The 13,426-nt window shown below is 49.8% G+C and overlaps 2 protein-coding genes across 2 annotated transcripts; one reads left to right on the forward strand and one right to left on the reverse strand.

Annotated features, from left to right (window-relative positions):
* Positions 1 to 580: 580 nt before the first annotated feature.
* Positions 581 to 1,318, reverse strand: GGI43DRAFT_13206 (uncharacterized protein). The gene has a single exon (XM_083199182.1). The coding sequence runs from the start codon at positions 1,227 to 1,229 to the stop codon at positions 762 to 764; it is 468 nt and encodes a 155-aa protein (XP_083066088.1). The 5' UTR covers positions 1,230 to 1,318; the 3' UTR covers positions 581 to 761.
* Positions 1,319 to 5,880: 4,562 nt separating this feature from the next.
* On the forward strand, positions 5,881 to 6,648 carry GGI43DRAFT_13667 (uncharacterized protein). Its single transcript, XM_083199249.1, has one exon. It carries the CDS (start codon positions 6,000 to 6,002, stop codon positions 6,465 to 6,467), a length of 468 nt encoding a protein of 155 aa, XP_083066089.1. The 5' UTR covers positions 5,881 to 5,999; the 3' UTR covers positions 6,468 to 6,648.
* Positions 6,649 to 13,426: the final 6,778 nt, after the last annotated feature.

Genomic DNA, 13,426 nt, shown 5'->3' on the forward strand with positions numbered 1-13,426 from the left:
TCCAAGTGATATCATCTGCAGCTTAGATTATCGTGGGGTTGGATGTCTCCTGGCAAAAGATGGGGTTCCCCACTACGTAGTCTGGTAGCAGCGGCTCTCGCTTCGCTTCTGGCGACAATGGCTCTTCTCGCCTCTAGACAGCCATTGGGATGGCAGTATTTCCGCTCAATGCATCGTTTCTGGGCGGCCGGAGGATGAATCTCACCCGGCTACGCTTGATTGCCTTGGCAGGGAGAATAGGGTGCATACACCTTTACACGCCAGGGATCCTTTTAACCAACTGCCCCCCCTCTTATCACCTTTACTATTGCTCACCACTCCCTTTTTTCCCATCATTTTTTATTGATACCCGCGACAGCCTGACAGACGACCCCTCACGGAGCATTTCTTGGAGCTAGTGGTTGTCTCGCAACAGGAAGCCATCGTCGTCATTGGGTGCAAAAGGTTCGGAGTCGCAATGCTCCCGTGCAAGGCAGCCAGCCACCTACCTCGCATCAATATCTGCGAGGTCCCTTGGTGTAGTATGTAGATCGTCTCACATCAACATGGCCGCCTGCCTGCTACCAGACGTAAAGTAAGCGTGCATGACGACGCCTTTGAAAGCACGAATAGTACTAGGTATGAAGCCGTACTACCACTAGTACCTGTATACTTACTGCCCCGTATACTTGTAGCCTGGCTCCAAGTCAGTTCGCGCGGGCCACGGAATGCGACTGCGTCCTGCAAGTTCTCTGCAATGCTCCAGAAAGCCCCATCATCTTTCAAGCCAACGCCAAGGGGCCACTTCCCCAAGAAAAAACAAAATCCCCTAATTGCAAAGCCGTATATCGAAAGCTAGCCTCCGCAGCCGGCAGAAAACTCCCCACAGCAGCCCCGGGGAAGCTGCCACGGCATGCCAAATGAAATGCACGCAGTCGCTTCCGCTTGGAAGAGGGTACCTTACTTGCAAGCGAGGGCCCTCTCTGATCCACCTGCCACGTAAATTCCCAGGGGTCCGTTCGTTGTCGGATACTGTAGGTACTGAGTAGAAGCAGAAAGGAAGCCATGTGTTCACCGATGACTTGTCCACTTGCGATATAATAGATTCGGCTAGCAAAGCATCGTATTGCTCCTATTAGCAATACCAGGACTAGCACCGATCTGGGTGATCCGGAGATTCCCTGACAATTTCCCTTCACGGCTGCCGACGACTCGGGAGATGCGGCGAGTAAGTTTGATTTGATGATCATCAACAGGACTTGTACTTGTTTGTATGCAGCAAGGTGAGGTATGTGGTCCCCGCAGCAAGTACACCTGCACAAAACCTCAAGTTTGCGACGAACAGTTTTGGAGTAGTATTAGTGCATGCTATGGAGCGCGAATCTGGAGTTGCGTCCTCTGCGGGCCACGCACACGAAATTCTCGAGCTAAGAGCAGATTCCTTGGGTTATGGCCGGATAGTAATTCACCTTGTTAGGTGGTGGGCAGAGGGATGGACCCCTTAGGGCCCTTCTCCAACTCTCGCCAAGCAGCTTAGTGCGTCTTGTTCTATCGCTCTCACCTTGTGTAGCAGTAACGGAAACGCTGAGGAGGCAAATAATGACGGACCATGGCTTCGAAATCTGCCTGGGTGGTGGTAGTGGTGGTGGGCAGAGTAATGATGGTGATGTTAGCTGCCAGCGGCTAACCATGGTCCCTTGTCGAAGTAGTAGCGGCCGCCATGCACCAATCCGGTGCAAGCTCCAAGCCCCCCGGATGCAAGTGAAATCAGAAACGGCATAGTCTTGCCTAGTCCCCACACTGTCCCTTGATAGCAACCCAGGCCAGACCACATGGCTACGCTCCTCACTACGGCCTCTATAAGCGATTGTGTCGTCGACGCAGCCAACTACTAGTACAAAACACTACCAGTAGCATCAAAATTGCAGCCGGGAAACATTGGGGGTAAATCGCTGGCGTCCTCCATCCTTGGAGAAAGGAGCGGCCAAGCCCTCACTAGTGGTTGGTAGACTCGCCCTATCAAGGCAGATCTGAGAGGGTGATCACCGTACTGCCGCCTCGCCATGGCTGACGATGGCCAATAGGCATCATGATCCAAGTGCGCCGCCTCAGGTAGATGTCGGTTAGGTGCACGAAGTAGTCTGGGCGTCGTACTGCATCGACAAGGGGGGAAGAGAAAGGTTGACTGTGTCCTTGTCCCCAACTGAGTCCTACGCCGCCGACCTCGAAGATGGTGGTTTTCATCCGTGGCCTCTTTTTCGCCTCTCTGCCTGTTCGAGGCACGGCGGTTGCTGTGACAAAGGACAGCTCCGGAGGAGGGTGCCTTGAAGGCATCCGCGTGAGCCGTTGGAGCGGTCATGTCCGAGGATTGAAGAGCAGCAACACGAAGCCAAGCTGCGCAGTAGCAGCAGTACTGTATGTGCGAGGTAGCAGCAGCAGCTAGTTTGATAACACCAGTATCGTGCACTATCGCTAGCGAATGCTACCCACTCAGCCGCTGGCCGTTGCGGTATGGGGCAGATAGACACTGGTAATATCCGGAGCATCCCAGGAGTTACCTGTTCAAGGGCTGTGGTACGTACGTATGAGTGCAGCAGGTGCCGTGCGACGATCTGAGAGCTGGTATGGTAGTTCATACAAACTTCGTAATAGAATCTGCACCTAATACGATGTGGCTTTTTTTCTCCTTCTTTCTGTTCATTTCGATGGTAGTCTTGGATGATCCTGGCGCCATCCCGTCTTGCGCCAAACTTGGCACCATTCCGCATACTGTAGCTTGTGCAGCTCGCCAGCCAAAATGGCGCTGTCGACGAAGCGACTGTCGTGCCATGCTAAGGAGACACTATCACTTGTATCGCGGTTGACCCTCCTAATTCTTCCGCATCGCTCATGTGTGTGCGATCACCCGTTGTGGTGCCACCCGCTGCGTCTTTTTGCTGGGAGAAGAGGAGGGACCATCATCACAAAGTCCACATGACGGCAGTTTTGGAGCTCTCAGAAGATGCGAAATACGACAGAAGAGCGACTTTTCGATGGTGGATCTGCTATGATCAGCTCCCGGTACTGCCCCTAGAGGAAGACTAGTTGTTGCGTACGATTGACAGGTATGTATGTAGGTAGCACGTCGTATATCACTGTATATCACTTGCACCAGCAGTTCCATGATAGCTTTGTACCTCGATATTCTGTAGGAGTTTAGTCAAAGGGGGGATGATCGCTGGAGCACAATAATGCGGGCGACTAACCACATGCCGCCTAGCTCCCCCGTCAAAGCCCTGCTAGACCTGTTGCGTAATCCAGCATCAAGACCCGCTTTAACTCACTCCCACTGTTCCAATGTTGTCATTTTGTGGCCTAAGGCACCAAGCACGTTGCGTTGCATCTCATTTCCCCCATAGAAGATTCCAGGGGTCGTCGAAGATCGTTTTGGGCTGCAGTCCTTGCTCTCAGCTCTTGTAACAGAAAAGGTTGGCAGGCTGGACGTTGAGGGCGTCTTTGGGCGAAAAGGGGAATTGAATTGGGATTGGGAGCAAAATCGAGGGAGGGCGTTCGGTCTCGGAAGATGCCCTGCACGAAGGGCTCTTGGAAGCATCGGCTGGCTGATCACTGGTACTTTCGTCTGATGATCCCTTGCTTGAGGTGTCTGCCATGTGTCCCAAGCCAATTGATGAAGAAAATCTGCGTTCCATGGAATTTCCACAAGTTTCCTTTAATGGCCAATGCAAAAATTTTCCTTTTTATTCTCTTACATACTTACATGCTTGTCTGCGCCTATCACAGGAGGGCATTTCAATCGTCTCATTACTGCTTTGGTGTTGTTGCACAACCGCAGTGACATGCATGCAATTGAGTTTGTTGACGACTCATGCTGCGTCGCACAGCGTCTGTAGCCCCTTCTGTTTCCAGCGCTGTGCAGAAAGCCAGAAGGGCCTGGGTGCAGTTTACAGCGAGCTACAGAGGGGTCGACGGTGGCACAGAAGGAGGGGCAGGCTGTAGATGGGCTCATTGGCCCCTCTGACGCTCCCCCGTAGTGAACGTAATGGCCCATCTGTGCTCACGCTTCAGACAGCGACACAGCTTTTTCTGTCCCGGTGACACAGATGGCACCCCTGGGGCATTGAGCTTCCGTCACCATACTTGGTAGAGATTGGCCTCGTCCATGCACCACGATAATCTGTGCCGTCGAAAAATTTTCAATCTGCTCTTTCTTGCTCCCGTCGTCCATCCCATGTCTGCCCAAGGGGCGAAAAACAGCCCACCATTTTGGCGTCAGTTGAGAGCCAATCTGCCCACAAGCGAGCGCCCCGACTCCGGCCGGCTCCTTGAGTCACCTCGCCCAGACACGGCATCGCATCATGGTCGAATGTTGTGGCGCGTAGCAGGCTGGAGCTAGCGAAACCAGCGCCAAGAGGAAGAAAAAAGCCCAGTAGGAAAAAAAAAAATGAATCAGAGGAATCAAATTCTGGGGACCCTCCCGCAATGCCCTAAGCGTCTGGCGCAATTTAGGCCTGCCGCTACGACTTTTTGCTACGGCTATCGCAATTGGGTTGTGGAATGATTTGATTAATTAGAGCTGGGCCGAGGAGCAGCAGACGCCGCCTCTGGAGGGCGCCCAGGCCTGCTTGCCCAGGCTGTCAACGGACCTGCCCGGCCGCCTAATGCGAAGCTGCGAAAACCTTGTGCTGGCTAGCAGGCAAGCATAAAAATTTTCTGCTAGAGCACAAGCCATGGTATGCAGGTCAAGGACAAGACGAGACAAGCCACACCTAGGCGGTGCGCGAGGACAAGAAAAAAAAAAAAAAGAAAAAAAAATCAGCCACCACCATCTCGCATGGCATGTCCTCGCCCGTCGACACACCCCCCACCAGCATAATATTGCTGGGTATCACGTATTTCATCTTCATATCTGCTGCAGGGCATGGGCGGCGGGGCTCCAGGAGATGGTCAAGCCCAAGAGCAAGACAAGGCAGAGGCCAGGCCATGGCCCTCGCCAGACACCCCAAGGCAGGGCCCCGCATGCTTGTGCTCGAGTGCTGAGCGTTTCGCACACTCCCCTTTCAATCTCTGGGCTCCACAGATACAGGGCAATGTACCATTCTGCGCTAGACTGGATGCGACGCTGCGGTGCAGGCTCCTGAGCTGGTGCTTCGTACGAGAAGCAGATGATGCACAAAGAACTATGCCTACGTAGGAGATACGTAAGTAAAGTAGGTACCCTCCCTCCGCAAGCCGTGGCCAGGCAGGTACAGCGGGCCCTGCAGGGCTAGTCCGTGAAGCAGCAGCAGACTGTACGAAGCAGTATACTGTATTTGCATTCTGTGTACTAATATATATTCAAGCCATTATGTATATCGTCTTTGTGTCGTTGCCATCGTCAGCTGCGCAGGGGTGCGTGCAGACATGTCAATAGTGTCAGTAATAATTCTATATTTTACCTTATGCTGCAAGAGGCATTCACACAATTTCCGTCCTGCTCTTTTCATCTGCCCTCTCTTTCAGCTTTTTGGGGCTGGTGGGGCCCCTGCGCTTGCCGCTACTGCTGGCTGCTAACTCCACGCCCACGCCCACGCCCACGCCCACACTCCAGTACCTCGTCTCATGTATCTTTCCCCACCAACTGACCACTGACCACTGACCACTGACCACTGCCCACTGCCCACTTTCCACCGCCCTCTCATCCATGTCCACACCACTCAACTGCCCACACCCACACCACATGGGGTACGAAGGTACTTCACCCATCTGTGTGAGTCCTTCCATCCCCAGAAAGTACATATGCATCCCGTTGCCCTCCTCGCTTCATCAGATTCTCTCCACTGCTTCTTGTGAACCTCAACTTCTCTTCTTCGACCTTTGCTCTCTCCTTAAAGACATCGCAAAGGCTTTCGACTACTTGTTATAATAACTTGACTCTTCATCCACTCTCTGCTTCTCAACACTATCTCGACTCACACATACAACTGTGACTCTTCCCCCACTACCACCACCACTACTCTTTTTCTATACCAACAACCATCACAATGTCCCTCGACATGTGGACCCACGAATTCTGCCTCTCCTGCGACCGACAAGTCCAGATCGACGGCGAGGCCTACTGCTCTGAAGCCTGCAAGATGGCCGACTTCGAAAAGACTCCCTCAACACCCAGCTCGCGAGCCAGCTCACCGGGCTTCTCTCCCGCCTCTTCATTCTCCAGCCGACCTGCTCCCGCCAAGTTCTACCTGTCACCTGCCTACGACTTCAACCAGGCACGGCCTTACGGCTCAACACCCCAGCCATCCTCCTCCTTCGGCAGCTACAGCTCGGAGACGTCGCCTCTGTCCGCACGAAGCCTCACTCCCTCAAGCTCACACAGCAGCCTCTGCTCCATGCAGAGCGTATCATCCACTGCCGAAGCCAGCCAACTGTCAGACAAGGCACGCATGGAACTGCGAGCATACGCTGTTTCATTCGAGCAGGTCAAGATGCAACGCAGGCGATCTTACTAAATAACCAACACTCTATATACCCAAACACATACAACATCACTCGGCCATGGGCCACACCAATCCATCATCACGCAACTCAATCATATACAAACAAACACAACATGAAATGACACGAAACCAACCTTGCTATTACTATATTGCTCTTCTTGTTTAACAAACACTTTTATTTTCTTGGGTTGTTTCCTTCAGCTGTATCAAGACGGACATTACATGGAGCACCACATACCCCCAAAAAGCACTTTTTTCTGCCTCTTGTTTATTTAATTGAGCGCACTGTCTTCTCTACATCTACCTCTTTTATCATTTCTTTTGTTTACGGAGTTTTATCACGGATTGATTTTGGATTATCAATGGGATCCCAATGCGGGCATCTGTATACCACAATACACCACAAAGATTGGGCGGAAGACTTGATATCACACTTGTTTTATTGATAGCATGGCACAAAGGGAAACACATTTGGGTGCTGGCGGGAAACATATTACGATATTTGGGACATGATCAGCGGCGCAGACCAAGATTTCAGGATCATATCAAGAATGATGGCGCAGATAAAGGCAGTCGGCGTGCTGCAAAGCCGCCCGGTCTATGGGTTTTACTTGTTTTGGAAAAAAAAGACCAAGAGAGGGGAGAGGAAAAAAGGAACTGAATGGCCCGTAAACGAGGCCAGTGATGGGGGATGGATTTAGGAATTGGATAGCTCTAGCTGAACATGCTTTGCATCATCAATGAATATAACAACCCTGTCTAAGACTTTTTTTTTTTTTTTTTTCAAAAATACCACTTCTCCTTGTCTCGTACGTGATACAATTGACGGCATGGACTGGCTGATCAGGCCCGGCCAGGGCAATGGCCCATTTGCTGGTGGCGAAAGTTGATGGTGAGCAGTCAGACTGCGACATCGGATAGACTTTGCGGTATGTGAGTGAGAGCATGAAAGTGTGCAACTACTGGGTAAGATGACGGCCAATGGGGCCCAATGCGCCGTGTTTGGCCTGAATCACGACATGGACACGGGCCATAGCCGACTTTCTGCTAAGTAGACTATTTTCCACCTTGCCTAATCGCATAGTTAGTTCTGTTGCCGCTTGGCAGAACTCAAGTACGCAATGCATATCAAGTATGAAGCAAAGTGGATAATCCGTAGTGTCATGTTGTGTTGCACAAAAAAAGGGCACTTGAGGTGCTGCAGCCGGATGGTGGTTGGTGGTAGCATCCAAGTCGCTTTCTTGGTTAATCCTTAATGCAAGGTACTAAGTGGAACTTTTGGCAGTAGCAGCAACATCCATCTTGGCCAAATCCAAAGCCCACCCCAAAAAGCAGCCCAATGTCTGTGTCATTGGCCTCGATTTTCGATCTGTCCTCGATTGCGTCCCAAATCCACGATGGCCAGGATCATCAAGGGAGAGAGGCCCGTTGTGGTTTCTGAATGGATCGGCGCAATGGAAAAAGAGGATACGGGCCCCATTGCCTACGGTAGCCGTGCCTGACCGGCGGGGAATTGGGGCGGGTTTATCGTGCTTAATTCAGCGGGGAGGTGAATCACGAAATTTGGTTATTTAATTGTCTGTTTTAATTGTGAATCTATCGTGAGAGTGCAGTAGATGCATTCATTGGGAGGCCTAGATGAGGGCGTTGGTGCTCTCTCTTTTGCCTGTGCCGGCTTGTTTTGGTGTGTGTGCTCGTGCGCGCGTGTGTGTGGCAAAATAGCAGCCGTAAATTGCAATCATCCTTGAAGGAATAGCCTGCAGAAATCCTGAATTTTATTATTCTAAATATAATGATTTAGTTTTTTTTTTCTAATTTTTCTCTTCGTACTACTTCGATCTCATTCTAGTGTCTGCTAGCTCAATTAATCTGGATTGCCATTGTTTGTGCCTCATCTTACTGTCTAGGTTGGTTTTTATGCACAGATTTGGGTAGATGACAGATGCAACACCACCTCCTAGTATGTACATAGCTGCTCTCCCGTCTGTCCCTCCTTTAATTGCTCCTCGGCCGCATTCTCTCGCCTCTTCTTTTTTCTTTCTTGTCTTAAATGAGAGTGGGACGGACAAATCGGACGGACGTCGCCGATGCAGCAAGACAAGGTAAGGCAGGCAAGGCAAAATGGGGGCCAGACAATGTTTCAGACGCCTTTTTTTTTTTCTTCTTCTTCAATTTCTCGTACTCGTGCATAACTACTCTGGATAATAACACTGCTAAAAAGCACTACTGCTGCTGCTAATAATAATAATAATGATACCAAATCTAGCCAGTTCATTTGATCTGGACCCTGGCCGCGCAAGTGGTCTGTGTGTGCCCCTGTTGCAGCTGCGGTGGTAATGCAAAGAGCCCTTCAACGGAGTGGCTTTTCTGGACTGATTGGGCCAGTAGGGAGGGATTAGTACCGCAAGATGCTTGACTTGTGCAGAAGCGAAGGCGATAATCAGGCAGCCTATCAGATCTACTACGGCATCAAACAGCAACAAAAGCCTAGGGGACCGACTCTGGCTGCCCAAAGAGGAACCAGGCAAGGGGGGGCTGGAAGCCAATGCACTGTTGCATCCAATGTCGATTACAAGCGGCCAGCGTATCTGCCGTAGCATCGCAAGAGCCACAGAGTAGCATTGCCGGCGACATGGATAAGTTTAGATGCAGCACAAGTATTAGTTGTATGAAGGAGTCCTGCCGGCTGTATCAGCATGTAAGTGCATGCTAGCAGCAGTAACCATGTCTCAGTTTGTTGAAAACTCAACGTTACAGGCACAAAGAATACTGTGTCAATGAACAATCCCTCCTTGTACGTAATGAAATTATACGGTAACATGCATCGCATCAGCATCAAAACTCTAAAAAAAATACGATGAAAATTTTTTCTATCTTCATGCAAGACATTGAAAAAAGCAAAGAAAAATAGCAGGCTGCCAACTCATCGGCATCGGCGCATATCGGCCCCACGAAAAAAAACAAATATTGCCTAGAAAAAAAACCAACCCCTGGACAGTCTTTTTTTTGTCTTTCAAGTCTCCATCACCACCGTCCGGAAGCGTCTTCCTGCTGCTGGCCCGGCCAGCGGCTGGCCGGTAAGTGGATACAGGCTACTATGGGGAGGCCGGAATGGAGATCCAAAGATTTGCCAGCATTTCGATGTGACTGGGAGGGTGTTTTTTTTTTTCTTCTCAGGGATGATTTTTCACAAGGGGTTTTATCTCCTTCGCAGTCTCCCTATCTCTTTCTGATTCAAGTACGACTTATTCATTGGCTGTGCTGTACAACAATTGCACTATACTAGCATGTAAGGCATAGTCGCTAGAAGTATAGTTGCCATGACATAGTCGATTGGCGCTGTTGCTTCACAATACTGGGTACTGCTAGTACCAAATACTGACTTGACTCTTAAAACACCACACGTGCCTCGTCTCCTGTCCTTTGAATGGCATTAACTCATCTCCCGCCACTACCAGCCGCAGCTGAGCTATGCGGAATGTGGACTCCAATGGACTGTTTCCTCCTAACTTTTTTTCTTAGCAGCTATTTAGCGGAGGGCGTTTAGGGGAGTAGTAGTGCCATAGTCTAATACAGCACCAAGCCCAAAGCTGGAGAAAGCTCTTCCCGACGACGCTAACAATGAGAAGAAGAAAAAAAAACACTTTTTTTTTTTTTTACTCCTTTGCTTGGCCCCCCCAGCTGGGCTGAGCTGGGCTGACAAGCGGATCGGCAGAATCTCGATCTGGGCTGACTGCCTTGAGTGAGATTTCCGTCGATGAGTTGTTAACAAGCTGCGACATGATGTGAGACAAGTGCGTGCATGGCCGCGTCAGAGAAAATTTTTCTTCTTGCTTCTGTTTCCTTCCAATGACAATTACGTATTCAGTGGGGAGATACAGAGAAAGTAAGCAAGCGAGCAAATATGTCCTGACCCATCCTGAATCGTCAATTGATGTCTATTTCCTCAGTCTCCCCATTTTCCTCCTTTGTCGTTTCTTTTTCGAACCACGTGTATCGCAATGAATTTCCTTAACACAAAAACACGCCCCAAAATTGTGGTGCTGCGGCTCGTTGCACCAAGCCATAAAATCCACTTTTTGCATACTCGCCCCTTGCACCAAGTAAAAGACTGTGGATGTTTATTATGGACTCCTTTGTCGTATGATGTGGCAAATTTGTGGCTCCATGATGTGATTCCCCCCCCCGTGACCGTGACTAATAATCGTATTTCCCTTCTTTGTCGTGCTATTCTTCAAACGTCGATGCGCACATCGGCAGAGGGCAATCTCGGATCCGTGTTGGAGATTTGACGTTATGTTATTTCTCCTTCTCTCCGGTGCCTTGTATTCGGGATCACTTAACTGCCGAAGCCATCAAACTCAGGCCAACGCCCAACAGCCGTCTTATTCATACGCCTCTTTAACCAGATTGTAATACTCCGCTCTGGCGTTTATATTACTCCGTCTTTGCTAATATTGTTGTTACTGCTAATTCTTGCTACCAGCGCCATTGAGGCTCTCGCTAAACATGTTAGTCGACGCCATTAACATCTCTGGTGACAAATCATGTTGGGCAAAAAAACTTTACTTGGCGCGGGCTCTGCCGCCCTCTGGGGTCCGGTTGTCGCTGGCCCTATAACAAGTAGCAAATCGCAATGCAAAGCTGTTGGGCGTGGCGAATACCATCTAATTGAGCTGCGTTTACTACAATAGACAAAGATCTTCGGCTGTCGTCCCGTTGCCACAGCCTAACCTGGGCCTAACAAGATCCCCAATAACACAAAACATGACATGAACATAAAGTAAAATAATAAGCACAAAAGAGATGATTAGAAATTTCAATCCCCATTGCCGCATCAATTGACTTCCGGCCCTCCTCCCCTTCGCCCTCCCGTCATCTCCCGTCTCTTGTAACGCGGCATCAGTTGAGCATAAGGAATCAATCAGACATGCGCCTCTTTCCCGTACCTGGTAACCTTTTCTCCCTACGGACCAGCCCTACTCGGCACTCGCAATAACAAACTTTGCTCTAAAATTTTCCACTGTCCTGTGTATTTTCTTCCTTCCAGCCTTCTATCTGCCGTAGATCCCTGAGAATCTTACGATCGGTGGTGTGAGCCGGGCGTGACCGGCTCTTCCGAGTAGGCGCTCTTCCGATTCGTTCTCTTCTCTCAGGCCCTGGCTCTTTTGTTTCAAGTTGCTTCTCGGATGGAGTTTGACTTCTCGCCTTTGTTTCCGAAAATCCTTGCAACTTTTTTCTTTTTTACATCCGTGACATGTTGCCGTGGAGATTACTAGTTATTAGCATGTCGTGTGTTAATTGATCCTGGAAACATAGAGGGGAGGGGGGGGGGGGTGCATAATTTGCTTGACAGAATTCGTGAAACGAGGGTGTTACTGCACTTGCTCCATACTGGATGTTATTGGCACTCCGTGATAGGAGCACTTATACACTCGTGCTAAAACTCCATGCATAAATTGAGTCTTGTGCTACAGCACTTTCAACTTTAGCCAATTGGCCAACAACAATCCCAGAGGCAAAATCTAGAGCATAAACCTATCAAGAGCCTCTCGCGAATTCATGCGAGGTCCACTCATCACCCTTGATCCGACCAATCTACGATTGTATCTTAGCCTCAGATGCTACATCTGCCGTCTCATCCTAAAGTTGGCCGAGCCTCAACATTGACTTACACCGTCTACTACCGGCAACTCTGAAAATCTCTCTCTCTAAGCCCTAAGCGTGAGATCTAGCAGATCTGCATTCCAAAATTCCCCTAACATCTATCCCTAATTCAAGCAGCACCCTTTAAAACAAGACTTCAAAGCCAGCGCCACGGCGTATTCTGGGCCTTGGGTTCTCCCCTTTCTCTTTGCCCTCGCCACGACGCCAAAACCTTAATATTCACGCCGTTGGAAAACAAACTTTCACTATTCCCAATACACAGTACCTCCTCAACAAGAAAGAAACAAGTAAAAACGCCAACCGCAAGCTTAACGCCCTTGGCTTGCAGCATCTGACTGTGCCACAACACGCTATACGGCTGCACACGCCCCCTTAAGCGTAAACCAAGTAGCCATAGCTTCCTCTCCCACAAACCCGAAGCATCGACCACCCAACGGTCTGTTGCTCTCTTCGTAGCTCCCGTTCCCAAGCTTCTGTACCATCTCGCAAGCCACAGCCACACCTTGTCTGTTAGCAAGAGCTATCTTTCCCTCTGGAGAAACTTGCCACGTCTAATTCTCTAATTCTCCGCTCTGGGGAATGAAGCTCAGAAGGGGGCTTTAGAGGAGGCGGAGGCTTTGCTCTCAGCTCATCTACTCCTCCATATGAAGAGGGCTCTAATCCACATTTGTTGCATATCACAAAAGCCACGATATCAACAGAAAGACGAAAAAGGTAAGCAGTGGTGGCAGAAATCCACTGGGCTGAAGTGGTCAAATCGCTCGTCTGAGCCTTCATATCGCATACATACAGTCATGTACCATGATAGACTGACACCTTCGGCATAAACCTCCCTAGGCATGTATTGCCATGGTAGTGATAGTACACATAGATTACACATAACATATCCGACCACGTCGTCTTGTGGGCCTTGCAAACCCAAAGAAGTTCAACCAGTAAATAGCAGACACACGATCAAACAACAAAGCAAGACTACGGAGTCACCACCCCCCAAGCATAAAAGTGATAGAAACACCAAGAAGCAAGTAGACACCCTCCAAGAAAAAAGGACCGCACGCTATATCAAGCACTTCACCAATGATATATCACAATTCACCAAAATCTGCAGCGCTCCCCCCGCGCCCGCACCCTCCATCATCTATTTGGCAATAAGGGGAAAAGTAAGAATGCGCAAAGCTCAGCTTGCCACGTAGAATGCCGCCGCGGGCCGTTGGGGAAAAAAACACCCCCACAGAGTGCATCGTCATAATCATCATCATCATCAATAACGTCATGCATAACTGCTTCATATATACACACTATGT

The sequence above is a fragment of the Trichoderma evansii genome, assembly GCF_050947405.1.
Source record: "Trichoderma evansii strain SZMC 28006 chromosome Unknown GGI43scaffold_1, whole genome shotgun sequence".
Taxonomy (NCBI): domain Eukaryota; kingdom Fungi; phylum Ascomycota; class Sordariomycetes; order Hypocreales; family Hypocreaceae; genus Trichoderma; species Trichoderma evansii.

What these genes read in the sequence shown, in the direction of transcription:
- GGI43DRAFT_13206 (XM_083199182.1), bottom strand. Translation starts at nt 1,229, where the DNA reads ATGATCATCAAATCAAACTTACTCGCCGCATCTCCCGAGTCGTCGGCA.
- GGI43DRAFT_13667 (XM_083199249.1), top strand. Translation starts at nt 6,000, where the DNA reads ATGTCCCTCGACATGTGGACCCACGAATTCTGCCTCTCCTGCGACCGA.